Genomic DNA, 27,721 nt, shown 5'->3' with positions numbered 1-27,721 from the left:
ATATATATCTATATATATATATATAAACATAATTTATATCTTTAACTTTTAAAGCCCTGTCTGCATTATTAATGGTTAGAGTGAAAAGTGCTGGGTTCGTGTTTCTAAACCCGGTGAAGGAGAAAGCGACACACTGATCACAGATCTTTGCCACCAGGTTGCTTTGATTCTTGACGTCAGGGAGAAAATGAAAGCTCATTTGTGTCGGAGGAATTTTTTTTTTTCGTGTGTGTGTGTGTTTAAGCTCCGTCGTTATCAAAGATTTTCCTCTTCTCACGCTCGTCTGGTACAGAGGATCTAGAAATCCCATCTCTGCTGCTGTTTATCTGTGTTCTCACTCTGTCTCTGAGTCTCTGCAGTCTCCGCCGCCTCACCGCTCTGCGTCGTCGTCGTCTTCTTCTTCTCCTTCTGCCTCTCGCGGATGATCTCCACCAGCCTCTGGAACTTCTGGTTGAGCTCGTCCATACCTCCCCCCGCTGCTCGCTCGCCCTCCTTGTCGCCGTCGCTCTCCAGCGAGCTCAGCGACTCGGCCCTGGAGTCGCGGCCCTCGAACTCGTAAGTCTGCAGTGAGTCGTAGGGCGGCTGCGACAGGTCCGAGGTGACACGGTCCAAACGGATGTTGAGGAGTTCTTCCATCCGGAGCGGCTGAGGGTTCGGGGCTTCGGACGCCGGGGCTTTGCCGTTGCCGAGCGACCCCGCCGGTGCGGTTAAAGTCTGCGGGGGCGCGTCTCTGGCCTTCAGCGTTGCCATGTTGAGAAGCTGCAACCTGCTGCCGGCGCCGGTCCCGTTGATGCACACCCCCATCCCGCCCGGGTTCAGCGAGCCCACTATGCTGTATGTGTCTGCCTTGACGTAGGCGGGGGAGTTCACACTGCTCATCTGGCTGCTGGTGGAGTAGTTCTGCTCCGACATGGAGGGGATGGAGGAGTCGGTGTCGATGTCGTCCGCCGTGGTGCTGGTGGCGCCGGTGCTGACTTGGGTCTGGGACGACCCCGGTCGGCCATCCTGCTGGTTCGACGAGAAGCTGGCGCGACTCTGGCACGACGACTCGTAGGTCAGCTCTGCTGGGACGTTGGCTGCTGTCGACTCTGGGCCTGTCGGGTTTGTCTGGAGAAGGAAAAGAAAGGCGGCGATGAGGCGAGTCAGAGGTAGCCAAGATTACGTCAGCGCATCTCAATAAACTAAAATGTCAACCGGCTGACTCAATTCAGCAAGTTAAATACACAGGAAGTGAAGATTTAAGCTACGTGGCTGCAATAACAGGAGGATGTTTGAAGGAGTCGATGTGAGGCTTTCAAACCTGAGACGACTGTGTCAACAGAGAAGCATGGCGGTGGCTGCAGCATGCTGTGGGGCCGTATTGAAACATGCAGCTTTGTCAAACACAGAGGCTTAGGTTTCAAGAGTTTATTTGTTTATTTTAGATCTGCAGATAACAATTACTTTAGTAATCAATTATTCTATCGATTGTTGTGGCAGTTAACTGTAAAAATGAAGGAAAAGTTATTAATGTTTTAGAGTTCAGCATTATGTTCCAGGAACTACTCCAGAGGTTGGAGGTCGCGATCTCCAACCTCTGGAGATGGAAATGACGATTCAAAGACTTTTACATTAAGTCAAGAATATTTTGGACAACCCTGACCATCCTCTTCATGAGACTGTCTTAGTAAAACAGATTGTCTTCAGTCAGAGGCTTCTTCAAATTCACTGCAACACAGACCGCTACAGGAGACATTTTCCTATCAACAGCCATCTCCACCTCCAACAACTTTGAAGGATCTGAATTGATATGAGTTGCCACAACAATTAATTTTCACTGTAGGATCGATAGTGTTTTCAAATTTGAATTGAAATTTTTTATATTCCAATAATCGATTAATCACGACTCATCATCACTTATCCGATTAATCTCTTCAGCTCTAATTTATGGAAATTAAGTGGAAAGAAAACATACGGTAAAGAAATGTGTGCAGGATTGTGAAGGAAAACTCTTTGAAGAGTTTTTTTGGGAGATTCACAAAGTGTGCAGCTGGAGTCACCACACACACGCACGCACGCACGCACGCACGCACGCACACACACACACACACACACACACACACACACACACACACACACACACACACACACATAGAAATATCCTGGACAAAGGCTGCAGCTGAGTTTTGAACCAGAGACGATGCTTCACTTGGGCTAAGGAGAAAAACAAGTGGACCAGTTTCAGAGGAAAGTGAATTCCACATTGAATTTAGACACCAGGCCGCAGAACGCCAAGAAAGAGTGCAGAACCACGGAACCTGGGTTGTCAGTAATGATCTGTGGAGCCCTGTGATCTGCTGCTTCCCTCTGCTGTCAAGCTTTCAGAGACGCTCATTTCATCTTCCAGCAGGATTTGGCAACCGCCAACACTTCCCAACACTTTAATGACGAGAACATTACTGGGGTTGACATGCCAGCAATATAAGCTGACCTGAACCCCACAGAGGATATGTGAAGCACTGTCAAGAACAGGGTGATAGGCACCAGACCCAACAATGCAGACAAACTAAAGGGCCTCCTACACCTCAGCAGAACCACAGCCTGTGTTCCTCCATGACACGCTGCACCGATGCAGTAATCCATGCAAAAGGACAAAGACGAAGTGACACATTTGCTGCACTCTACCAAGGCAACTCATGTCCTGTTGTCATCAGCTACCAGTTGAAAATACTTCCAGACTCTGCTGACTTTGCAGTGTAACTCCTCCTGTTTCGAGATTTTGCTTAACATCTTCCAGCTCTGTTTTGTTGCTTGTTGTAACAGCAGGGTGAGTCAAAGGTTAAATATTCTGGGTTGTGTGATTGGCGAGAGCGGAGGAGGGCGGGGCCGTGTGTGTGCTGTGCACCGCGCTGCACTTGTTACAGTCTAATAAACTTCAGCTTCTTAATTTTTTCTTTGTTTGTTGCTTTCTTTGCTCAACAGGATAAACTACTTTCTCCTCTATTTAGACTATGATAAGTTGGTTCAAGTAACTATGTTAACTTCAGTTGTAATGAAACTGTTATATATGAAATTTGACTTTGTAATTTAACGCCTTAAAATTGGGCCTCTGTCTCTTTAAGAAGTTCCTGCTCTTTTTGAAACTCGTTTTTACCAACATTTCACTAAGCAGTAGCTCCTATAATGAGCTCAGCAGATGCTCAGTTACACCAGATGTTTGCTAATTGCTGCTAGCTAGTCTGAAGGAGCCGAGAGGAGGAGTTGTGGGGGAGGGCTGCTCTGCGAGACGGAAGCTCAGAAACTGCAGCTCAGAGGAGGAGCTTCATTGCCGAAGGCGGGGCTAGGTCCAACCAGGCGTTTTGCACAGCTGAATGGTTGCCACGGAGATTAAAGGATGTCAAAACGTGTATTAGAAAAAAAAACTAAAGCAATATTCCAGGTATGATTTTGATGAGGGAATAACATTATAACAAGATGTAGTGCTCAAAAAAGTCGATTTTATAATAACAAAAAGGCTGTGTAGCAGCCTGAGCCAATCAACAAGCAGATAATTTTGGCCCGACCCGGTCTGAATTTTGGGTTGGACTCTGGCTTTGAATCTAAACTGTAGTACACATGGACACGCATTACAGGAGCCCCACATTTCTGCCTTCAGAATCCTTTTTATCAATAAACTGTTACACTTGATGACTGTCAGAAACTTTGGAATGCACGTCTAATTTGATCCCCTCATCTTTTGATCTGACAACATCTTTTTGGCCGAGCCGAGGCATTTGGTGTTCTTTTTTCTTCGCTTCACTTTTGGATTTTTGTTTTCATGCCTCCTGTGCGATTTCACCTTTCCCAGGGCACCGACCTCATAATCCGGCATTTTCTGTTTGACGGAGACGAATGTGTTGTGACGACGTCGCCCGTCTGATACACACACCCGATCATGCACACACATTTTTTAGAGCACTCAAGCTTGAGACGCGAAAGTTAAAATGAAAAATATGTAGCGACAAAAATTTACCATAATATGAAACAGCTAATTTCACAGACTCTGCATTTCTTATTAAGGGTATAAATTTTTTTATTATAAATACACACACACTACAGTATGCACAAACTATACCATAAGTAATTGAGTTGGTGCAAAAATCTTATCAGGCTATTTATTCTGTTTTTTGTTTTTATCTATGTGGATTTTATTTGGAATGCACTATAAATAGTTGAAGCCACATATAAGAACGATGATATTGAAGACCTTGTGATTTTTTTTTATATACTGCTGCCACAAGCCTGTTTCCTCCGTTCGTCTGTCTGTGATTTCACAGCTGAGGCCACCTAATAAAACCTACTTTATTTTCTCACTTCCTCCAACGACAGCCTCAGTTTAACGGCTGGTGAAGTGCTTCTGCCCCGGCTGTTGTTTTTATTGCCACATCAAGCAATAAACAATGCTCCTATATGCAAATGATTGATTATGGCAGCGCCGACATGCAAATACGACTAGAAGACAGGCTCCTGCATTAACGTGAAGCTTCGCCACGCCTGGGGTTCATAAATTTTAATCAGTCCAAAGCCGTCTTTATGCGGCGCTCATTACATTCATGGGAACTCCTGTTAAGGATGTAAAAGAAAAGCCTTAAAATAAATGTGGTCTTATCTTGTGATTTATTGCAAATGGAAGAAAAACGCATTCCTGGAGTATTTATTTGAACCCATACTTTGTCCATGCCTCTTTCGCCAACAGGACGGCTCTTCGACTTCCCCCTAAACTATTTCCCAACGTGAGCCTTTATCTGAACCTTTACTTCTCTAAATCGACCAGAGTTCAGACTCCAATCTTATTATTTTTTATTCTTCATCTCACCCCTCTGGTTTTCCAACTGATTTAGGTCTGAAGGTGGCCATGAAAGAAAGTGGGCTTTGCCTTTGGTGAACCATTTTTGTATTGATTTGGGCCATAATCTCTCGGGTCGCTTTTCTGTTGATGGACCCAGTGATAACCTATTTTCATTTGCTGACAGAGTCGACCATATTTTTATCTAAGTAGTCCCAAAGAGTCTCTGATGTCGTGCACCGCAACAAGACTCCCAGGGAGTTTGGAGAGAGAGGAACAAAACAAACAAACAGGCCCAAAACATTACAGAACTTAAAAAAATTAAATACTTATTTATTAATTCAGATTTTTTTTCTCTTGGGATCCTGAAATCTTACGACCAGCTCCATCAATGTTTCATTCACTGTTTACATTTGATCTGGCCTAAGTTTATACTTCAATAACATCAAATTCGGACTAAGTTAGTGATACACGATCCAATATTAATATCTGTATCGGCTCTGATATTGAAAAAAATTCTAGATTGGGTATTGGTGACAATGTGTCAGATCTATTCAGTGTAATTCTATGTTTGTGCTCTGAATGACATCATGATATACTATTATGTATTTTACATATTTAGAATTCCTGATTTCACTTTCTAAACCATTTGAAAGTGAAATTCAAATGCATTTTTTTTTTTACGTTTGACCAAAGTAGTCAACCTATTATTTTTTTCAGGTTCAGTTTCTTTATCATTTATTTTGCGTTGGCTCTTCTACTCTTAATTGCTCTGACTCAGGGGTGTCCAAAGCCGGTCCTGGAGGGCCAGCATCCTGCATGTTTTATTCTCTCCCTGGTTTAGCACACCTGCATCAAATGATGGGTCATTAGAGGCCTAAGGAGAACATTGACTTGCTGAGGAGGTTGTTACTACCACTAGGGAGAGAACTAAAACATGCAGGATGCCGGGCCTCCAGGACCGACTTTGGACACCCCTGCTCTGACTGAACAAATTAAATTTGTTTTTACATGTTTGACCAAACTTGTGACGCTTTTGGTGTATTTAAGTGTGCTGTACTGGTGCAGAGTTATCTAATACATTTCTAATTAAGTGCATTTACATCTGTGTTTTAAAAAAAAATTATCGTTTTAAGTCAACTCAGAATTGTTGTTCTGCATCGGATCGGTATCAGCCGATACTAAACCTCAGATATCGGTATCGGAAGTGCGTCCCCAGACTAATCGCTAAAGACCAAAAAACATAGGTCTCTACAAACAACAGCAGATATGCATCCATCTGTATTTAAGTGGTTCTGATATGGACCAAAAAGTCAGTTTTGACCCAACCTTCATGCGACCAAATCACAGCATCGTAATCCTTAGCAAACTCTACATGTTTATATTTATGCCAGGTTTTTTTTCGCCATGCCTCTCAAACAACCAGCTGGCATGTATATGGCATGCAGTGGTTGTTATGGCAACTTGGCTTTGTATGTTTCTACCACTCATATCCTCACTGTGTATATATATAAATATGGGTTTCTAGTTAGAAGACCATAGAAACTAATCAAACTAAAACGTAAAGCATTAAAAAAAAGCTCGAACGACATTTCATAAATCAACAGTGTAACACTAAAATTGAAGACGTTCTTAAAATTAATTTTTCTACTCTACTGAATACATGCACATAAGATTTATATGTAGATATATATTCATTGCAGTAAAATACAATTATTTAAAGTCACAGTTATCTTTGCCAATAACTGTGGGCCACACTATAAACCTGACATAAAAGATGTGTATTGATTTGATGATAAAGTGTTGCATTTTAAACAGATGCAGCTCACGAGTTTTAAGGCAGGTTGTGTGAAAGGGTTATAAGCACGAAATGTTGGAGCTGCATCAGATTAACTTTTCACTCAGTATAAATCCAGATTAGTTTGTCCCAGAGGGTGGACAGACTTTCGCTGTCATAAAATAACTTGAGTGTCAAGAAGGTTGTTGCAGTTTATGGTTATTTACAGGGAAGCTGATTTTTATTTATGTGGGGAATGGAATGGCGGTGGGAGCCGGAGTGTCATCGGTAATCAATCTGAGTGATAAACTTACTTAGTAAAACATTTGAATGAAGGTTATTAAAGAGGTGATGTTGGGTGAAATCGACTTTTTTCAACTTGACGTCATGTTATAATGTCATTTCCTTTTCAAAAACATTCCTGCTGTGTTGCCTTGATTCTCTCGTGCACGTTTCAGAAATACTTTAATCTCCCGTGGCAACCATTCTGTGTTTCCGAGCGTCTGAGCTTTTACCTCAAAGAGCAGCCCACCCCCTTTAGCCCTCCGCTCAGCTCCTTCAGACTAGCCAGCAGCAACTAGCAAACACCTGGTGGAACTGATATCTGCTGGGCTCATTACAGGAGCTACTTCTCCATGCAACTCTCCTAAAAATGTTGTTAAAGGTGGAGTTTCAGAAAGAGCAGAGGCCCAATTTCAAGGCATTAAATTTTGAAGTCAAATTCCTCTTAAGTCATATTTATATATCGCAGTTTTTTTAACAACTGTGCATCTGCTGAGCTCATTATAGGAGCTCATTATAGGAGCATTATAGGAGTGTGCAACACTTCTGAGAACAATGTGTGAAGGTTTTTATTGACTTTTACACTCCCTTGTTTTTCTATTACACTTGGATAAGAAACATTTTATATGTTTCGTTGAGTACATGTTTAGAACAGGAACGTTATTATTGGCACACCACCTCTGACCTTTTCTTTCTGTCGCAAATAACCCGCTAATGTTTCAAAGTTCATAAAACTGAGTTGGCATAAACTGCTATGATTTTTTTTAGAATATAGTTGTATGATGGTGGAAGTTCAATTTTGTTTAGTCTCTTCTCTGACCTCTGCAACTAATCTAGATCTAAACTACATTAAGGTGATAAAACGGTTATCTCCTGCAGGTAGGGTATTAGCTGCTTCTAACCAAGGTCATTATAGTTAGCTAAAACTAAAATAACAAAAACTTAAATTGAGAAAACATTTTAACTGAAATTAATGTGGAGAAATTTAAACTAACTGGAACTATACTGTACATTTATCTAAAACATACTGAGATTATAGACATGATATCCTTCATTTTCTTGTTTATGAATCTATTTATTAGCCTTTTAAACTGATGAGGAATTGATTTTTTTTTCTCTCAATACAAGAGGCTGTCGGCAAATTACGGCACTCCATACTCCTCCTGTGGTGGTCCACAAAATGGCGACAGCAAAAGTTGGGCTTGAATTCCAGAGTCAGCTTGTGGTTCAACAATAATTGAATACATTTTTTTGAAACTGGCATCTTCTGTTGATTATTCGTAACCCAACTGATGTATATATAACCACAATACTTTGACCTTTTTGATTTCTGGACCAAAACTTGAATTTACTATGTAAGCTAAACTAAAACTAGACAATAACTAATAAGAACTAGCAAACACACTCTAAAAACTAATTGAAAGTGAGTTAGACAAAGAAAAAGTCACAACCAAATAAAACTAAATTATAATGAAAAACCCAGAATTATTATAACTCTGCTTATGACCTCACTTGAAAAATCCTGAACTATCCCTTTAAATGTTTGACACTGTAAGGTAAGCTGACCTTTCAGTGACTTTTCTATAAGTTTACTTTACTCGCTTTTTCTCTCTCACAGGCCTAATAATGTTGGAACTTGTTCAAAGACAAAAAACAAACAAAAAAAAACCCAAAACATAAACAGCGAGCTGTGAGTAACTGTTTTGCTCCGCAGAGTTTTCTGACCTTGGCCTGCTCCTCCTTCCCTTTGGCGCCAGCCACGTTCGCCCCACTGCTCTGGTTCCCGTCTGCGCCCGCGCTCTTTGTCAGCATATGCTCCGCTTCGAAGCCGCGGCGGCTTGTCTCGGGCGAGCGCAGCAGAGGCTCAAAGGTGCTCCGGCCGGGGACGAGGAGACGATTGGCGCCGTGACCCGCCGCGAGGCCTTGGGTCACGCTGCCCAGCTGGAGGCCCGCCTCCAGCGGCCCGAGCGGGTAGTCTCTGAGAACGGGCAGCGTGTGGACGCCGTAGCAGAGGCGCCCGTAGAGCGGGGCCGAGCCCGGCCGCTGCTGGGGGCCCAGAGCCGGGCGTGGGTGACGGCTCCAGCTGTACGTCCTGGCTCTGGGCGGATTCTGCTGGGTGAACCATCTGCGTGCCGAAGGAGGGAGAGAGAGAGACAGCGAGAAAGATCACAGCGATCGAAAAACAACTGAACACGCAAACAGCCGAGAGCAACGGCGGCGCGCGAGCGAGCGACTCACATGTTCCCGCTGTTGTGCATGTGCTGGATCCTGTGCATGCTCTGCAGCGCCGCGATGTCAAAGGCGGCCGTGTCCGCTTCCCCTCCCCCCTCGTCGTCGTAGGATATGATGTTTTCCCTGACATCATCCTCCTCAAAGGGTGAGTGGGAGTCTCGCTTCTGATGGCGCAATGACAGCGAGAGAGCACACACCACTAAAGGGCAAAGAACAGACACATGCCCACATACTCCACTGATGTTCCAGAAGCAAGCCTGACACAACCACTCAGCGTCTTTTCCAAATACAAGTCGCTCAAAAAAGAAAAAAAAAAACAAAAAAAAACATACTTGGGAAGTTTTCTGTTTCCCAGAAATGTCACACAAAATCCTCCCCAACCCCAGAACTCACCCAGCAGGGTGGTGACACAGGCCAGCATGGCGAGCAGCGTGACCAAGCTGAAGATGAGCGACGGCGAGGCGGACGGCGCGGGCAGGCAGACCACGTGCCTCTCCCACCGCGGGTCCCGCTGCCTGCCCCGGTTCTCCGTCTGCATGCCGCCTTGCAGACACGGGCAAATGGTGACGGTGACGGTGCCAGTGTTGGTCAGCCCCGAAGCCCCGTCACGCAGCACCACAGGCACGTCGAGGGCGAGTGGAGAGGATGAGAAGCCAGGGAGCGGCTCCAAGGCCGACTGCAGCACCAGGCTGGCTGTCACACCTGATGATGTGACAACACATCAAGCATGTCACTGCACAGCAAAGCACAAAGCGCTCTCTTGTCACTAATCGACGGGCGTCGAATTTCTGCGTGAAATGTGAAATAGCGGCTGTAGGGGAAAGAGGGGGAGACGACCTCCAGATTCTCTGATGGAGAGGTTGAGAGCGGAGCTGGACTCAGAAGGGATGCTGAAGTGGACCGGAGAGTCCTGTCCTCCCTGATCCCTGTCGACCGCTCGCAGGACCTGGACGACCTGCGGAGCAAAGAGCCGGAGAATCGTTTTAATAGAGCTGATGGGGATTCCCCAAGAGTCGTTTAACAGGCCAGCAGAGTGTAATCTGTTGTTCATATGGAGTAAAGTTGAACTTCTGCATGTCTTGTTACAAGTTACAAACATAAAGGGAACCTAGGATGCAAAATTAAAATTTTGCACATATTTGTACTTCCATTTGGGTTTCTACTGCTTCTGCAACATCCCAAGAACTTAAAAAATAAGTTCATTTTTCTTGGTGTCTGGATGTTTGAAACACCAATAGGCAGGAACTGCCATCACCTAGCAACCCCAGGGGAGCCCAACCTCGTTACTTAGAGCAACGAGCTCCAGCATGTTTGGTTTGATTACATGTCACAAATGAATTACATTTTTTAAAGCTGAACCTCCATTTTCTTTTTTCCAGTGTGAGTTTACCGCTGTATGCATTGTGTACAATGGCTGCTAGAGTAGACTAGTGTTTTGTTGTTGGCTTATCATTTAGAAACCACTTGCTGCATTCTTGTTGTTTGTGCACTGCTTTTCAGAGATGTACAGCTGTATAACTGCACTTTTGTTTTCAAAAGATCATTCAGAAAGGAACAGGCAGAACTGATTCTCATTATCTAAGACTGGTTTTCTGCAAAAAAAAAAAAAAATGTAGCAAAAAAAATGTAACAAACATGTTTTGTGTAGCCCAGACAAACTCATAATCTGTTAAAGGTGTGCTTCCTTTAATGTGCTTTTATTCATCTCCAGCTCAACACTTTGCAGCACCAAATTCTGCTGCAGTTACAGGAGAAGAGTTTGTCTCATCCAACTTCACACAGACGTTCTTCTTCTCCAAGTAGCTCAGTCAGACTGGAGAATGTTTCCAACACACCTTACTGCTGTTGATTTGGGGAGCTGCCAAATTGAAACGACAAGTCTTGCACATTATAACTGGGACTAGCCGGAGTTCCTCCCACTGTTCTGAGTGGGAAGTCTGACTTCCTTGAGCGCTCCAGCTGACTTTTCTGACTGGAAAGTCAAAATGTTTGAGCTTCGACTACAAACGGAACGGATAACGAATCAGTAAAACTATTGAAGTAAAGCTACTCTTAGTCAATGTTTGGACCCATTTCTGCTTCGTTTCTGTTTCACTCCACAAATATGCAGCTCTTGGTGTTAGTCTGTCACACTAAATAACAATAAAAATCCATCAAAGTGAGAAAATGAAAACCAAAAAAACAAAGCAATGTGGACAAACTGTGAAACAATCCCATAATCGTTGTTTGATTGCTCACGCATTGACTTCTTCGCAGAAAAAGCCGTTCCAGGAGCTGACAATCCCCCTTTCTCATCCCCACAGACAGTTTTTTCTTCAGCACTGCTGATGCAAACCCAACATTTCTGCCTCTGCTTTAAAGTACCTAATTGCATCAGCAGAGTCCAGCAGTGGCTGCATGTTGCACTCGAGTTAGTTCAGTTTCGGAAACTGCAGCGCTAGATAAATGTTTAGCTCTTGTTATTAATATCATTTATAAAGCCAAGCAGGGAGTCAACGTTGCGGAGGCTTTAATTGTGTAGTTAAAAAACCCCAAAATGTTAGGAAGTACAGTGGCTGTAGAGACTGAGTGGGTAAAATGAAGAGCAGTGTATTATCAGGCTAGGGCTGAACAGGAACAGACCTGACCCGGGGCACTGGAGTCACATACTGATGTTGCGTACTGCCTGTCCAACTCTGGCGCATTGTCATTCTGGTCCAGTGTCTCTATGGCAACCACAGCCCTTGACACAAGATTTGGGTTGTCTGGAAGGGAGACAAGAGAAGGGGGGGGGAAATGAACGCTAATGTTCAAGTTTTTACAGAAAAATCCACCGTTTGCTCTCCACTGGGTGAAATACGAGTCGGTGTCGCCGCGGCGCTCCAGGGGCCCCACGGCGGCACGGTCTGTCATACCCCTCTGTGTGGCGATGACTGAGATGTTATGCCACTGCTCCTGCTCACGGTCCAACTCTACCACGGCGCTGATGAAGCCTTTGTCGGAGGCGATGCGGAACAAAGCCTCGGGGTCCGACTGCGGATCGATGGAGTACCTAGGATACGGGACGAGGAACAGTCAGGAATCGCAGGCTAATGAGTGTGTGAGTGGTGTGTGTGTGTGTGTGAGCGACGGTGAGTCGGTCACCTGATGTTGCTGCTCTGTCCCGTGTCCGGGTCTACGGCGTGGACGCGGCCGACGGCGCAGATGGGGGGGCAGTTCTCGGACACGTCCAGGTGGTAGACGGCCTGGGAGAACCGCGGCGGCTCGTCGGCGTTGAGGATCATCACCCGGACCGTCGCCTGGTCCTTGAAGGGCCCTTTCCGTATGAACCGGGGGTCAACAACCGGGTTCGCCACTTCCACGGAAAACGTATACGAATTGCACATTTCGTAATCCAGAAGCTGTAAAAAAAAAGAAAAAAAAAAAGAAGAAAAAATGAGACGGCGAGTTATTTTTTGCTCTGGTTCTGATCCAGCCGAAGACTTCATCATTCACTTACGGTATTTTCCTCCATTCATTCTTTTCTTATGCGGCTCGGGTGATTTTTTTTTTCCCTGTCTAATTAATGACGAGCCTCATCTTGTCCTTCAATCTTTCTTCGATAATCTCACAGAATGTTGTCAAAAGCCCTAAAAGTCGAAATCCTGTTCTTTTAACAAGGCCTCACTTTCAATGAGTGAGTCTCTGACCAGCTGATGTCCAGTTCATCATCATCACTTCCTTCAGGACACCGGTGGGTTGACACTATCAGCAGAAGATGTTTAAAGTGTTGCTGATGCAATGGTTTAAAAAACTATTCAAACCCCTTCAGCTTTTTCCAGCTTCATCCTTTACAACTACAAACATCCGTGCATCTTATTGGGATTTTGTGTGTAAACCAACACAAAGTGGTGGGTAAAGAAAATATTACATGCTTTAGAAATATGTACAAAACTCCTCTGGGTCAAAACTTTATTGAACCATCTTTCACTACCGCTACATTTGCGAGCTTTTTGGTGTATGTCTCCATCAGCCTCACACATCTACAGAGAGAAATTCAGGACATTTCTTCTTTGTGAATGAGCTCACGCTTCAACCTCGATTTTAAAGTCTTGCCACAAAAAATATAAGAATTTTAAGACATTTTAAAGATCATTACAGAGTTTAAGACCTGTAAAACAACAGAAATACACACACAAAAAAAGCAAATAAATGAATTGTATGGGCTGGCAACAGAAAGGAGAAAATGGTTAAGACGAACATCACCCAGCTAACTGGTGATAAAGTTACACTTAGCCATGATGTACGCAACAGCTAGCTACACTGCAAAAACACAAAACCTTGTTAAGTAATTTTGGCCTTGTCTTCAGTGCAAATATCTTCGTACACTTGAAATAAAGCGAAACTAACCAACATGTGACTTTTCAGCAATATGTAGAAGCTTGTTTCAACTAAATAATTCCCTGATGTTGATTAAAAAGTACTAACTCCATTGTCAGATTATTTCACTTATAACAAGACATTTTTCCCATGTTACAAGTGAAAACTAGCTGGCTACTTAGATAGCACTGTAAAGCAAGAGCCTCTGTCATTTTTACAGTCTGGTTGGAGTCTTTTCTATTGAACACGACATTTTGCTTGGAGGCTCATAATTGGACTCATCATCTTCAGGTGTCTGTAAAAGAAATTTGTCTTTTGCGTCCATTGTTTGATAAAGACCAGATTTGCAGAGCGGATGACTAACAGTTGTCCTGTTGACAGATTCCCTTCTGAGCTGTGCATCTCTGCAGCTCCTCCAGAGTCACCATGGGGCCTCTTGCCTGTTTGACAATTTAGGTGGACTGCCATGTCTGCTATACTATTTTCATTTGCTCACCGCAGAAACACAAAACTTTACTAAGAATTTTTGCTCTAGTTTCTGTTGCAGATATTCTCAGCGCTTTTCAGCAAGATGCAAAGACTTGTTTTAAGCTAATAATGTCTTAATATTGGTAAATTATTTGACTTAAGACATGGAAAAAGGTTTATAAGTCAAACAATTTTCCAGTTGAACTAGTACTTTTAAACAATCTATAATAAGGAATCATTTACTTGGTTTTATTTTCTAACGTTTTAGCTTATCTTGCTGAAAAGCTACTAAGTTTTGGGGACTTAATAAAATGTGTGCCACACATTTCTGCTTTGCATGCATAATTTTCTCCATATTTTTGCTCTAGTTTGTGTTGGTCTACAACAAAATACCACAATAAAACACCCAAAGCTCTGTGGTTACAGCTTCACAAACTGTGGAGAGGTCAGTGGGGTATGAATGACCCTTCCAGGGCACCATAAAAGCTTTTGGTGCCCGTTTTTCCGTGATAAACCTCAGCTGCTTCTCGCGCATTCAGCGTGCATGCGTCCGCATCGCCGCTCACCTTGTTCAGCACGATGACGGCCTCCCTGGCTCTGCCGGTGACGTTGAAAATGTCCGCCTCCTCCGCGTCCAGGATGGTAAACTCCAGCTGTGCATTTTCTCCCAGGTCAGGGTCGGTGGCAGTGAGACGGCCCACCTCCACACCAGGTGCAGCCAGCTCCGACACAGAGAACGACCACGCACCTGCAGCGGAGGAGGAGAGGGGGAGGGGGGGTGCGGGGTGGCAGGGAGGAGGAGGAGGTTACAATGAATGGAGGGGTTTGAGAGCTGGCACTGAATGTTCATGAGGACGCTGTCTGGCTCCGTTTGGGGCTCAGAACAAAGCTGGCATTACGCTAATGCATGCAGCTGCTGCCCCTGCGCAGATTTCATGATGAAGTTTGGAGCATTGTTCGCTCTCCATCACGGCTCTCGCAGTATATCACAGGTCTGCTTGTGTTGCAGGAGCGATTGGTCGGTGCGACAATCGCAGTAAATCATTCGAGGAATAACATTTCGTCTCGAGGCGATGCTAATATAGGTAAACAGCACCTTGTTTCTGCGGGGGAAAAATGAATTATACAGAGCTGCTGTGGCTGCAGAGGAGGGGAGTAAACATGTTTATGAGGCAGTAATAAAAATTTAGAAAGTATTTACTTTAACCAAAATAATGAAACAAATGGAAAAAATAGGCTGCTATTTTTGATTTTTAATGTAGGTACATATATTAGAGTGTGTATATTAATAAAGCGTTTTTTGTTCTTGCAGTAGATTTTTCAACAAACATGAAGCTTGAAGTCTCCAAATAAATGTTTTTCATTTCTGATAGGTGCTGTTGGTGGACTGTAAACGCTGTTCCTGCAGAAAACAGGATTTCTGGACATGAAATTGTTACAAAATGAAACAAATTAATCAGATTAATCGTGACGAATCGACTAATGGAATAATCGTCAACTAATTTAGTCAATGATTAATTGAAGTATGCAGACTCAGAAAAAGGTCAGTGGTCAGTAAAATAACATATTTGGAGCATTAATTAAGCCAAACTTGTACAAAGAAATACATGAATTTTGCATTTAAGATTAAAAGAAAACTTCTGTGATCTACCCAGGCACAAATTGGCAGTTTTAGCTTCAGCTGGTTCAAAAATCTGGACAAACAAATTAATTAGTCACTGTTTGCCGTCCAATTATTAATTAGTTAATCAAAAAAATAAATAAATAAATAAATCTGCAGATTATACTTATTGTATTGACGTAAAGTCAACGAGCTTTTCAGATACTTGAAGAATATTTTAGCTACAAATAATAAGGTGTTTACTAAATAAATGCTAAGTTGCTGCATTTTAGGCTAAAAGTTTTTCATTTTCTTATTTAAAAAAGGAATTATTATCTAAAAATATTTTTAAATGTATTTCTTATATTGCACAAAAGAAGCTCCAGTGGTTAAATGAAAACTCTGCATAATGTGCTGATGTTTGTCATTAGTTTAGTTTAATCGTTAGCTGCAGCCCTGCAGGTTTGTGCTGACGTCCACCAGAATGACCTTGAGTTTGATCACCAAGAGTCTGGACAATAAAACCCGGCTAAGCTGCCTCTACCCTGTTGATTGCTGTTCTAAGCGTTTTATGGTATACAAGACCTAATATATTTCTTTAATTTGTAACAACTGCAAAGAGATATTCAATAAAAAAAAAAAAAACAGAATTAAAGTTTAAGACAATAACAGCTTTGTGATAAATGGAGTGAGATGTGGAGCTATTAGTGTAATTTATTGATAATAAAAAGAAAAACGCTCCGGTCGGCGCAGGCTCTGACCCTCTTCGTCTTTTCGCTGCGAGATCATCAGATGTTGGTTTTTCACAGCTTCACAGGCCCGGTGTGTGGCATGGATGCATAAAAAAACGTGTTAATTGTGTCTTAAAGCGAGAAAGCTGGCATCCTAGATACATCATGGTGCACAGAGATGCATGGAGCTAACGCTGCAGACTCCAAGCATCATGGGAGTTTTCCTTTGAGCGTAATGTTCACACATAACACAGAGAACCAGAACGAAACACGGAGAAGCAGCATTCAGCTTCTACGCATCACAAATCTGGAACAAACTTCCAGAAAACTGCAAAACTTTTAAGTTTCTTTAAACTAGAAGCTAAAAACCCGGCTGGTCAGCGTTTGATTCACAATAACTGGATCAATGATCAATGTATCTGATGAATATTTGCTTCATAATTCTGATGTCATTTTTCAAATTGTATTGTTTGCTACTTGTTTCATAATTGGTATCTGTTGCTGAAATGTGTAGTAAATTTCATTTGACCTGAACAAACAGTTCCTGAAAACAGGAGTTTTTCATTTGTTAAAACAATAATCTATATTTCAGTAAAAAAAACAAAAAAACTTCCAAGATTGTTTTATTTTGTTTTCCTAATTGGATTGTTTACATTCAGACGCCTGTAAGTTTTTAACACTCTGACCACAAACTGACTGGTAAATTTTACTGGGATTTTATGCGACAGATTGAAAAATGAAAAGATGGTTTTCAACATTTATAACAAATGAAGAAACTAAAAGGTGTGGCATGTGTTTGAGTTTGACACCTCTGAACCACATCCAGTTCAGCACCATCATCCAGCTGCTCTGTACGGAAGAAGATTAGTGCCACTGAGGAAAGAAAAAAAAAATTCTGACTTTTTTCCTCAAAGTCAGAATTGTTTAAATTGTTTATGCAACTTGGAACTCAAATTTGCCACATACATTCTGGATGAGCTTTCAGTGTGGATGAAGTGCAGGTTTACAAATCCTTTAACAAGGAAGAAACAGTTATGTGATTATTTCCCAAAAACATAATTAACATGCTATGCATGTTTGGGTATTTATTTGGATTTGGACATAAATAGTATCAGAATTAGTTAAAAGTCAGAATTCTGAGAAGAAGAAAAAAAAGTCTGAATTTAATTACATTTTTATGTTTTTAATCCTCTTTTGTAGCCCTGTGACGGCCAAAGGTGGGTGGAGGTTTAAACCAGGAGTAGGAGGAGCGTTAAGTATAAAAGCAGCCAAGAGGCCCATGGTGACTCTGGAGGAGGTGCAGGGATCTCCGGCTCAGGTGAGACTACAGATGTGCGACGTGTCTGTTGATACGTTTCACAAATCTGGACTTCATGAAGGAGAGAGAAGAGGAGAGCCATTGTAGAAGGAAAGTAATAGGAAACTCATTTGCAATTTACCACTAGCCATGATGGAGGGACGTAGCAAAAACGTTAAAAAGCAGATCTTTAAAAAAAACAAACAAAAGAAAACTTTTATTTTTTGTTTTGTTTTTTGTTTTTTTAAAGCGTTTTTGCTTTGGGAAACAACGACCCTAAACATTCAGAGCAGCAATGGAGCGAGTTAACTCAAAGTACATCCAGCGCTGGAAACAGCCAAGTCAAAGTCCAGACATATCTAACCTGGAGTCTTAAACGGACGTTCTCAGATAATGTCCATCCAATCTAACCTCACTTGAGCTTGTTTGCTCTTTTGCTGTGCAGAGCAAAAATCACCAAAATTCACCAAAAACGTCTTCCAGCACAAAGCGGCTGCAGAGATTATTGACACATGGAGGCCGAGTACAAATGCTTGCCAGAATTTCCATTTGTATAACAATAAACAAATTCTCTTCATAATTACACTCTACTTTGTGTCAGGCCATCACTTAAACTCCTAGTAAAACTCACTGAAGCTGTAATGTGACAAAATGTGACGGATTTCAAGGGATTTAAATACTTTGCAGGGCTCTTTAAAAGCTATGTTCTATAATTTATGCCAGTTTCTGGTTTCTCCACAGTACTACTCTATCTGAACTCTTAAATCACTTTAAACATTTGAGCCATTCCGTTTGACTATTATTGTAATGATTTCTGATCTCCGTTCGGCGCGCCGTCTCTTAAAAAGCCCGGAGCTCCTCTGGGATGTTCGTCCTCAAACTCTGAAAAACTTCTGGTTTCAGACCAATTATCTTCAAACCTTCAGCATCGTTTCTGTGGTTCTGGTCAGGAAATGGAAACTGAACAGGCTAAGAATAACAGACATGAGGATGATGATCACTCTGTGTTAACATGGAGATGAATTTAAACTGAAGCTTGAAGTCGTAAATGTCAAACAGATGCAATGCTTAGTTTACATTTCTGCGACTGACAGTATGTATAAAAAAAGCTAAATTCTTTAATTATTAATGGATACCGACATTAAATTAACTTCATAAGGGAAGAACATCAAACAATGAGAGTTAAAACCACTGAATGTCAAAATGTTACGTTTTCAAATAAAGATTAACATTTACCAAAGGAAAAAAGTATGCAAACTAACTTTGTTCTATGTAAAAAAATATATATATAAATATATAAAGTTATTGGACTCTAAAGTTAATAACTGGTTGTATCACTGCAAAGATACTGCAGTGAGTCTTTTGCATCACTGCAGATGACTTTCAACCTACTTTTCATTGCAACAATGTTTCAATTTAGCTACACTCTTTGAAGTATGAAAAGCATGTGTTCATGCATGCCAATTGAATTTAGGTCTAGACTTTGACTAGGCCTCTCCAAAACCTTAATTTTGCTTCTTTTAAGCCAATCAGAGAGGCATTTGCTGGTGTTCTTCGATTTAGAGGTGTGATTCTGTATCGATCCGATTCCAGATAAATACAAGCTCCGTATCACCAATACCGATACCGATACTTTTTACTATCCAAGTTTGATACATCAAACTTCATCATGTATGTTCATGGTTTTTCCTTTGAAGAATTTTGTTCAAACCTAAGGCAGAATTTGCACTAATTTTATAGGTGGCTACAAAATACTTTAATGACCAACCTCTATGATAAAAAGAAACAAAATGACTTTCTGTGGATTTTTTTCCTAAAATGCAAAATAATATATCATTTGAGAGCAAAATATTCTTTGCAGTAGAGTTGAGAGATTACATTACAAAGATAAAAACAAAACTGCAAAAGGAAATTTAAAAAAAACAAATTTTTTTTATAAAAATGGTTTTCATTTGTTATCAACTTCGTCTCATATGGTTATATTCGTTTTATTGATATTTATTAAGTCACATGGAGTAGCTTGTCAACGAATAAGCAATTTCCCTTTGGGGATCAATAAATTCTATTCTATCCTATTATTATAAATCTCCTTTTTATAGAAGAGTTTTGTTAATTTGTCTTTATTGCATTGCAATGTATTATATTTATATGAATTATATACTGGCTAACTATTATATGTCATGCATAGTCAATTTGAAATAAATGAACAAACACAAACTAAACCATGAATGTTATCACGCTGGAATTGATCCGATACCGATATTGACTTGGTATCGATATAATCGATATTGTTGGATCGATCCGCCCACCTCTGCTTCAGATCAGTGAACTGCACTGAAACCCAAAGGAAGCAGGTTTTCTTTTCTCCTTTGGGAATTTCTTCAATTACAGCAATGCCCGCACCATCACGCTACCACCGCCGTACCTTGACCAGACTGAAATTTAAATTCAGACTGACAATCAAAATTGAGAGTCAAATCTGACATTTTTAATGGGGAAACCTTTTAATTTTTTTCCCCCTGCATGCCAACCTAAATGTAGCTTTTACAGTATTTGGCACAAACACTGAAGCTTTTCAAACGGAGACCCGCAGCCTGACAGAGTTCATCTGTTCTGCTGTTGCTGTTTTAACTGAGGCAGCAGCGTCCGCTCTGCAGGCGCCGAGAGGCCAGCCAGCGACCGGCGGAGGATCGTGTCGTCTACCTGGCATCCCGTAATGAGTGCCGCTCGTTTTGATGCGGCACGGTAGCAAAAAATCCCGAGGAAAGACTTCACCTTAATCAAATCAGCGCTTCCTCCTCATAAACAGGCACATTAAACCGAAAAATAAATAAATAAATAAAAACACACCCTTCGCTTTCAAAGAGCATGCCAAATGAGCCATTCGCTAAAACTGTGGCATTATTGTCAAAGTGAAAATAACGCCCTGCAGTGAAGTGGGGATATATCATCAGATATCAGTAAATAAATAACATGCTGGTGCTGTCTGGAATTATAATATCGCTTCCATAAAACGCCTGTATTGCAGCACTATATATCAACATAAGGAAGAAAGAGAGAGGGGTGTGGGGGGCTTTAAACATTAAGATGAATGGCAGTGAGTGGAGACGGCGGGGAAAAGCATACAGGGATGAGGTAGTATATAAAGAAATGCAGGGTTTTGCTGAAAGTGTTGGACACATTCTGCAGTGATTTTGCTGTCTATTGAAGCAGAAAGCACTGAACTATAAGATGAAATATTAATAGCGGGGAACCGGGAAAAAGCTTTGATGGGAAAAAAAGGGACATGATCTTTCACTCTTCTGCATCAAGACGCAGTCCGTGTAAACTTTAGGGACCACTATGGGATGCTTACATAGAGTGCCTCGCAAAGTAAAGTAAAATAAAATAAAATAAAATATAAAATAAAATGAAACATTACTCACACCCGACCACACACAACCTTTCCCCACATTTTGTCACGTTATAACCACAAACTTCCCCGTGTGTTATTGGGATTTTATGTGATGAACAGAGACAAGGAGCAAACATTTGTGTTGACACACACACAAAAAAACAAAACAAAATAAAAAACAAGGCATCAGGAAAACCAAAAAGTAAGGTGGGAATGTCGAAGAGAAACTCGTGGAGCAGATTAAAGCAGCGAACGTTCTGAGATTTAAAGATCAGAGTTCAATTCTTCATCAGAACGAGGGAAGAGCAGAAAAGAACCAACCGCAACCAACGTTTTGATCAAAACCAGTCGGATAACAGTTAGCCTTAAGATAAATAGGAGACACAGCAAACAAGTCGAACACGACGCTCTGGTCAGATGAGAGAGAAAAAAACGATGTCAATAAATATTATTTTATGGATATTATTAAAGGCAATTTTTATAGTCAAAGGAAACAGATGAAGCACAAAATTAAAGGGGCAGTGGTGTGTGTTTTCCAGCCATATAGAACTGTTTTATAGCACAATCAAGTAAAATTACCTTCAGTTATGAAAATATTGTATATGTCAAATTTGACTTAGAAGAAATTTGACTTTGTAATTTAGCGGGTTGAAATTGGGCCTCTGTCTAAAAAAAAAGTCGATTTTACATAATACTGTCCCTTTAAGGGACCTCAAAGAGTTAACAGAAGAAATAGTGTAGAAGCTGTGCTTCCAAACCAACAAGTGAAGCTTCAGATTGTAAGAGATCGCAGTGAAGGATCCCGTTAGCCCATTTATTTGGAGGAAGTCATGGAAGAAAACCTGCGAGGAGCAGCAAAACCCATGAAGCTGTGGGCGAGTTTCATCTTCCAGATGTACGACTCTAAAACATACAGCCAAAGCCACAGTGGAATGGTTCAGATTAAAGCACAATCATGTGCTGGAATGGCCTAGTTAAAGTCCAGATCTAAATCTGACAGAGAATTTGCAGCAAGACTTAAAAGCTGCTGTCCACAGAGGCTCTACCATCCTCTTTAACTGCACTTCTCAGCAGGCCTGGAAACAAGTGAATGCCACACTTTTCAGTTCATATTCAAAATGCTGAAAATATATATATTTTTATTTTTATTTTTTTGCTGCCCGATCACATAAAACCCCATTAAAGTACGTTCATATTTATGGTTGTAATCTGACAAAGGGTTATCGATACTTTTGCGATTTCACTTCCTCTGCAGCTCACGCTATGCGAGAGCGAGTTTCCATAAAAACGACTCGGTAAGAAACACTAAGCTCTCATCCTGAACCCAAACGAGGTGGAAAATATCCAAACTCTCTGTCATCGCAGGACGCTCTATCGTCCAGTGATCCTCACACGCTCGTCGCTACGGCTACGATCAGAAGCCACTGCGGCTGACGTGGCAATCCGGTAAGGCGGTCGGTGCGCTCACTGCGTCTGAAGTGGGGCGGGTTGTCGTTGACGTCGCTCAGCTTCACAGTGACGGTCGTGGTCCCCGTCAGCCCACCCAGATGTCCGCCCATGTCTTTGGCCTGGAGGACCACCAGATATTCGTCCTGCGTCTCCCTGTCCATATCAGGTACGGCGGTCCGTAGGATGCCTGGTGGAGAGGGAAGCGGGGAGCACAACAAAAAAAAAAAGAAAAAAAAAGAAAAAGAAGAATCACAACAGCTCCAGATTTCACAGTGACACGCCGTCTCCTCGCGTTAGCATCAAAGCGAGTCATACATTTTAAAACGAGGAGATTTCCGAACATGCGACTCCAGGCCACCTCTCTTTCCCTAAACTGACTCAGAGAGAGAAAGAGAGAGAGAGAGAAAGAGAGAGAGAGAAAAAAATCTAGTTTTCTGCCGAACATATGGTGGGAACGGATAAAACGTAACCATATGATGAGGATTAACTTTGTTAAGTGTTCCCATCAGCTGGAGAAACCGTTTATGAAACGGCGCTAATTGCTGCCGACAGTGAACAAACCTGTCTGAGGATCCACAGAGAACAAGTCCTGGCCCTGTAAAATCCCGTAGACCAGCCGGGCGCTGTTTCCGTACGTCGGGTCGTCGGCGTCTGTGGCCGTGACCCGGGTTATGGAAGTGCCTGCGAAACGCAAAAGGCAAGGCTCCAAATTAAAATCAGATTATTATTATTATTAGGTCCAAACTCTTTCCTTTTGCCTATTCAGTGGTTAAATCTGTTAGGCCAAATGGGATAATGCAATTCCTCCTGCCTCCCTGTTGCTCACAAAATGTTCCGAATGTCATGCTTGGAGCGGTGTGTTTAGCCCAAGTGTGGAAAGAAAATGTGTCAAGTGAAAATTTGATTCTACATATTTTACAGCAATCTGAAGCCAATTTCTTTATATTTAGCCTCAGCAGAACCAGATTTCCTTGTATTTACTGGCAGCGCGGTGATGATCAGCGGTTCCCTCTGGGCTTTCTGAAAGTTTTCTAAAGCTTGTCTTCGAACTTTGACAGCTTTCTTTCACTCTCTTTGAGCCCCGCTTGTTGCTTTAAAGGCCACTTAACACTGAAGAGTCATTCCGGCATAAAAAGGCAAAAAAAAAAAAAAAAAAAGCCTCAGGGGATTAACCGGTGTTATTTTAAATTAGATCTTTGTTATTAACAGTCTGTCGCAAAGAAACTATTTCACTGGAAATGAAAAACATAGAATCTTACAAAGTAATTTTGGTCTGGTTTTGCTCTTAAAATGAGACAAAACCAACATACAAATATTTCAGCAAATATTAGTTTGTTTTATGCACATAATTCCTTAATGTCTAGTTGCACAGGTAGATTTTTTTTTTAAATTTATAACAAGACATTTTCCCGTCTTATAAGTGAAATAATCTGCTGGTGGAACTTTTAGTTGGTTAGTTGTGTTAGTTTTAGTTCCATGCAGAAAACTAAATATAACTCTGAACTTATCACCGTGGTAACAAACTGTGAAGATAACCTGCTAGCTAGCTGGATGACGTCAAGCCGCACCGGCATCTTCTTTTTGTCCTTCCAGCAGTTGCCATGCTGAATTGATATGTCTGACACTTTTTACAAACTTCACTTGAGTTTTCCTCAGAGTTAACTCAACTACCAGCCGTTCTGGACCGGAGATGTTAACCCGATCTGCCGCGAAAGACTCATGAGTTTGTTTGAGCCTCGCTTTTCCCAAAAAACCTCCCTGATCAGATTCAAAATTACATAAGTTGTATTTAGGTCGCCAGGGGTTCGGCTTTCCATATTTGAGACAGAGTTTGATTTCAAAGCTTCCCCCTTGGTGGTATTATAAGTAAGTCTGCCTGGGAATCGTTTTTTTTAATTTTTTTAGCAGAGGTAGCAGGATGCAGCAATTCTGCAGGGAACATTGTTGGGGCTTGAAAATCACCCTGATGGAGCTCATCAGCCAGAGCAAATGGTTTTCAGAACAACTTCGCATGAAACGATCAGTCAAGATCTCCCATATCAAACCGAGCGATTCCACTCTGCGTCACTTTCCCTTACAAAAACCTCTTCTGTGAGTTTTAGAGTGACGGAAATTTTATGGAGTTCATGTGGTGCTCTTTCATCTGGCTCAAACGTTTTTCTTTTTTTTTTTTTTTTTTTTTTGCAGTCAAACTGAAACAGAAAAATTTGATTAAAAAGGAGAAAAACGCAGATGAAAGTTCTGTAGAGAGCTCAAATTTGGGACGGGAGCTGATTAAATAACGACTTACAACAAAACGAGTAGAACGATTAACCAGGACGTGCAGGTTCACACATTCACCGACTTTGTAGAAAATGTTACCCTAAAACTTGCATCTTTCTGCCGAGGAAGCTTGTTCAGGCTTGAAGACTGCGATGACATGCTGCCGAAGTCAGGGACAAGGACAAAGAACGAGTTCATCAAATGAAAAGGCTTTGAGAAAACCCAACTAGTAACAGCAGACCTGTAATTAATATTGGCTTAAGAGACCAGAATAACATTTCTTTGAAGTAAAAGTTGATATTCAAGTTTTGCACAGAAAAGTTTAAACGCATGACTTCTTCTCCAGGGTATCTGAAAATCGACAACTGGTTTGATTTTGAGTCCACAGCTTAATCCTGGCTGAAATGCGCGAGCCGCTGTTGGACAGGCTGTGAGATAATCTTAGGCTCCTCAGATGAAATGTGTGATGAATGCTAATGCAGAGTCCGTGATCAGATGCAGCACCCTGCAGACTAATTGGCACCTCTGATAAAAAAAAAAAATAATAATAATCTGTTGGCCGTCTTAAAAGGAATTCACCTTTTATTGCAGCACTGAGGAAAATAAGAAAAATCATCAGGGTGAAAACCCTCATAATGGAGTTTGCCTACCGGCAAAAGTGTCACAATTGCCGGTAGGCATAAATATTCCAATGAAATACATGTAATTGGAGCTTAAAATTCAGGAATGTCTAGTTACTAATTCAAGACTTTCTGTTTCCTTGGTGTGAAAACATGACATGATGTTCTCCTCTTGTCGAAGCTCCTGATCAAGAAGGGATAGACAAGAGAACATGTCATTTAAGTAAGGCAGATGTGTGGAGATTTTAATTAGCCAGAATATCTACAAGAAAACGGCTGGAGTCTAAATCTAAATGTTTACCACAACTGAAACGTCGACAAGCATGAGCGAATGTGGAGGAAAAGAAGATCCTTATATCATCACAAGGTTTAGGGTGAATGTTAGCATCTGACCTGCAGCAGGAGCACATGTAGTCTCTACTAGGTATTGACCGAGTACTGATACTGGTATCGGTACCGGCACCAAGGCATTCTGAGGCTTTAGTTCCAGTTTCAAAACAGATCACATTTTATGTCATATCATCAAAGCCATTTTAATAATAAGACAATGACATTTACAATGTCTGTAAGGGTCAGTGAGTAGTGCAGCGATCCCCCCTCCCCCACTTGTTGCAGCAAACTGGCTAAAACAAAGCACCTACACTTATTTGTTGTTTACAAGCTTTTGTGTTTTAAAGAAAAGCAATTAGGTCAGAACAGATAATCACTTAAACCACCTAACGCTACAGAATGAAACTTTTATTAGAATATATATATATGTGTGTGTGTGTGTGTGTGTGTGTGTGTGTGTGTGTTTACATATTTGTTAAAACTCTCACCTGTGCCAACTGCAGAAATACACAACTTGGGCAGAATCAACCAATCAGAGACAGATGGAGGGTTTTAGCGCTGTCAATCATGCTTATGTAGTGCGGCTCACACCCTTCCCTTTGCGCTCTGCTACTCTACAGCTTCTCCCCATCAGTTGAGGAGCTGCTATGAATGCTAATGCTAGTTAGCATAGCCGTCAATGACAGCGGATAAGCAGTTTTTCTGTAACGGCGAGTGGTTTCTCCCCATTAGCACATTTAACAGCGTTTATATGAGGGTGATTGACAGCGATAAGACTCTCCTCCTGTCTCTGATTGGTTGTTTTTGACTGGCACATTTTTGCAGATCGCTAAAGCAGCTCATGGAGGAGGTGGAGAAGATCGATTTTATAGATTAACTGTCTCATACTGTCACAACAGGGTGACAGTTTTAACAAATATGTAAACATCAGACATATTGTAGCTTTAAAGTTTATTTTGAGTAACTGATCACTTCTTTGTTTACCGTTCACCACAGATCTCTAGCTCTTCTGATTTGGGCAGAAGTGACTAAAAATGATGACGTACTTCAGACGGTCTCAATCTTCCGCCACTACCAGAATCACGTTTCTTCCCCTCCGGCGCCGTACCTATGTTGGCCATCTCCGGCACCACGGCGACGTAGGGCTCGTCGGGGAAGATGGGCGGGTTGTCGTTGATGTCCTGCACCCGGATGATGAACTCGGAGGAGGGCTCCAGGGCCCGGCCCGTCTCCCTGTCGGTGGCCGTCGCCGTGAGCCGGTACTCATCCTTCTCCTCGCGGTCCAGGGCCTTGGTGACGTGGATGTTGCCCGTGTTGCCGTCGATGACAAACACAGAGCCGACTCCCTCCCCCTCCAGCATGTACTTGGTGCGCCCGTCCCCTCTGTCCATGTCGGTGTGCAGCTGGAGAACGAAACACAGACAGACGACAATCCCCAGCAGCACCTTGGGGGGCGACACCGAGCATGGGCCGCTCGACGCAGGTATCACTCATCAACGCTCCTTGGCGGTCTGGTACGCGAAACGCCAGACTGCTGCAAAATGGGTGAGTCGTGTTGAGATGGAGGGTGGGGGTGTGGGGAGGATGTGAATCTGTGAATGTGAGAGGAAATAGCACCAGGTGTGGAACATACATATGGGACCAGGGGTGAGTACTGATGCATGCAGCTAATTAACTCACTGGACCAAACACGCCACTGGCGGAATCGTCGAGAGGGAAAAAAGCTTCTTGGTCAAATACGTAAATCAAAAGTTTGACGACGCAGTAGAGAGGCACAGGAAAAAAAAAAAAAAAAAAAAAATCTACGTTGATGCGGACAGTGGCCCTGCAAATGTCATATTACGTATAATCACAGTCATCCTGCAAAAGCAGCCACTATCCGTCTGTATAATCTTTCAGTCCTTTCCACCCATCTGCCTCTTCCCTGTCCTGCCTCTACATCCATCTGCCTCCACCCTTTAAACCACCTCTTTCTCTTGTTTCTCTGCTCCTTTCATCAAGTTACCTCGCTTACACAGATTGCCCATCTGCTCGCATTTCTTATTCTCTCCCCCTCACCCTCTTCTGTCTCTCTCTCTTCCTCTCAACTCTATTTTCTTGTCCCCTGTTTGTTTTTTTTATTATTATTTTGCTCTCT

The 27,721-nt window shown here is 42.1% G+C and overlaps 1 protein-coding gene across 1 annotated transcript; it reads right to left on the bottom strand.

Annotated features, from left to right (window-relative positions):
* Positions 1-225: 225 nt before the first annotated feature.
* LOC103137152 (cadherin-24-like) lies at positions 226-27,277 on the bottom strand. Its single transcript, XM_007550760.2, has 12 exons — positions 26,693-27,277; positions 22,934-23,053; positions 22,392-22,559; positions 14,468-14,649; positions 12,219-12,475; positions 11,990-12,126; positions 11,718-11,839; positions 9,933-10,050; positions 9,489-9,797; positions 9,102-9,294; positions 8,589-8,988; positions 226-1,107 (listed from the first exon to the last, which is right to left on the bottom strand). Exons 1-12 carry the CDS (start codon positions 26,973-26,975, stop codon positions 298-300), a joined length of 3,099 nt encoding a protein of 1,032 aa, XP_007550822.1. The 5' UTR covers positions 26,976-27,277; the 3' UTR covers positions 226-297.
* Positions 27,278-27,721: the final 444 nt, after the last annotated feature.

This window comes from Poecilia formosa, unplaced genomic scaffold, assembly GCF_000485575.1.
Source record: "Poecilia formosa unplaced genomic scaffold, Poecilia_formosa-5.1.2 Scaffold37, whole genome shotgun sequence".
Lineage (NCBI taxonomy): Eukaryota > Metazoa > Chordata > Actinopteri > Cyprinodontiformes > Poeciliidae > Poecilia > Poecilia formosa.
The sequence above is the reverse complement of the archived record's forward strand: the minus strand, read 5'-3'. Positions and strand labels throughout refer to the sequence as shown.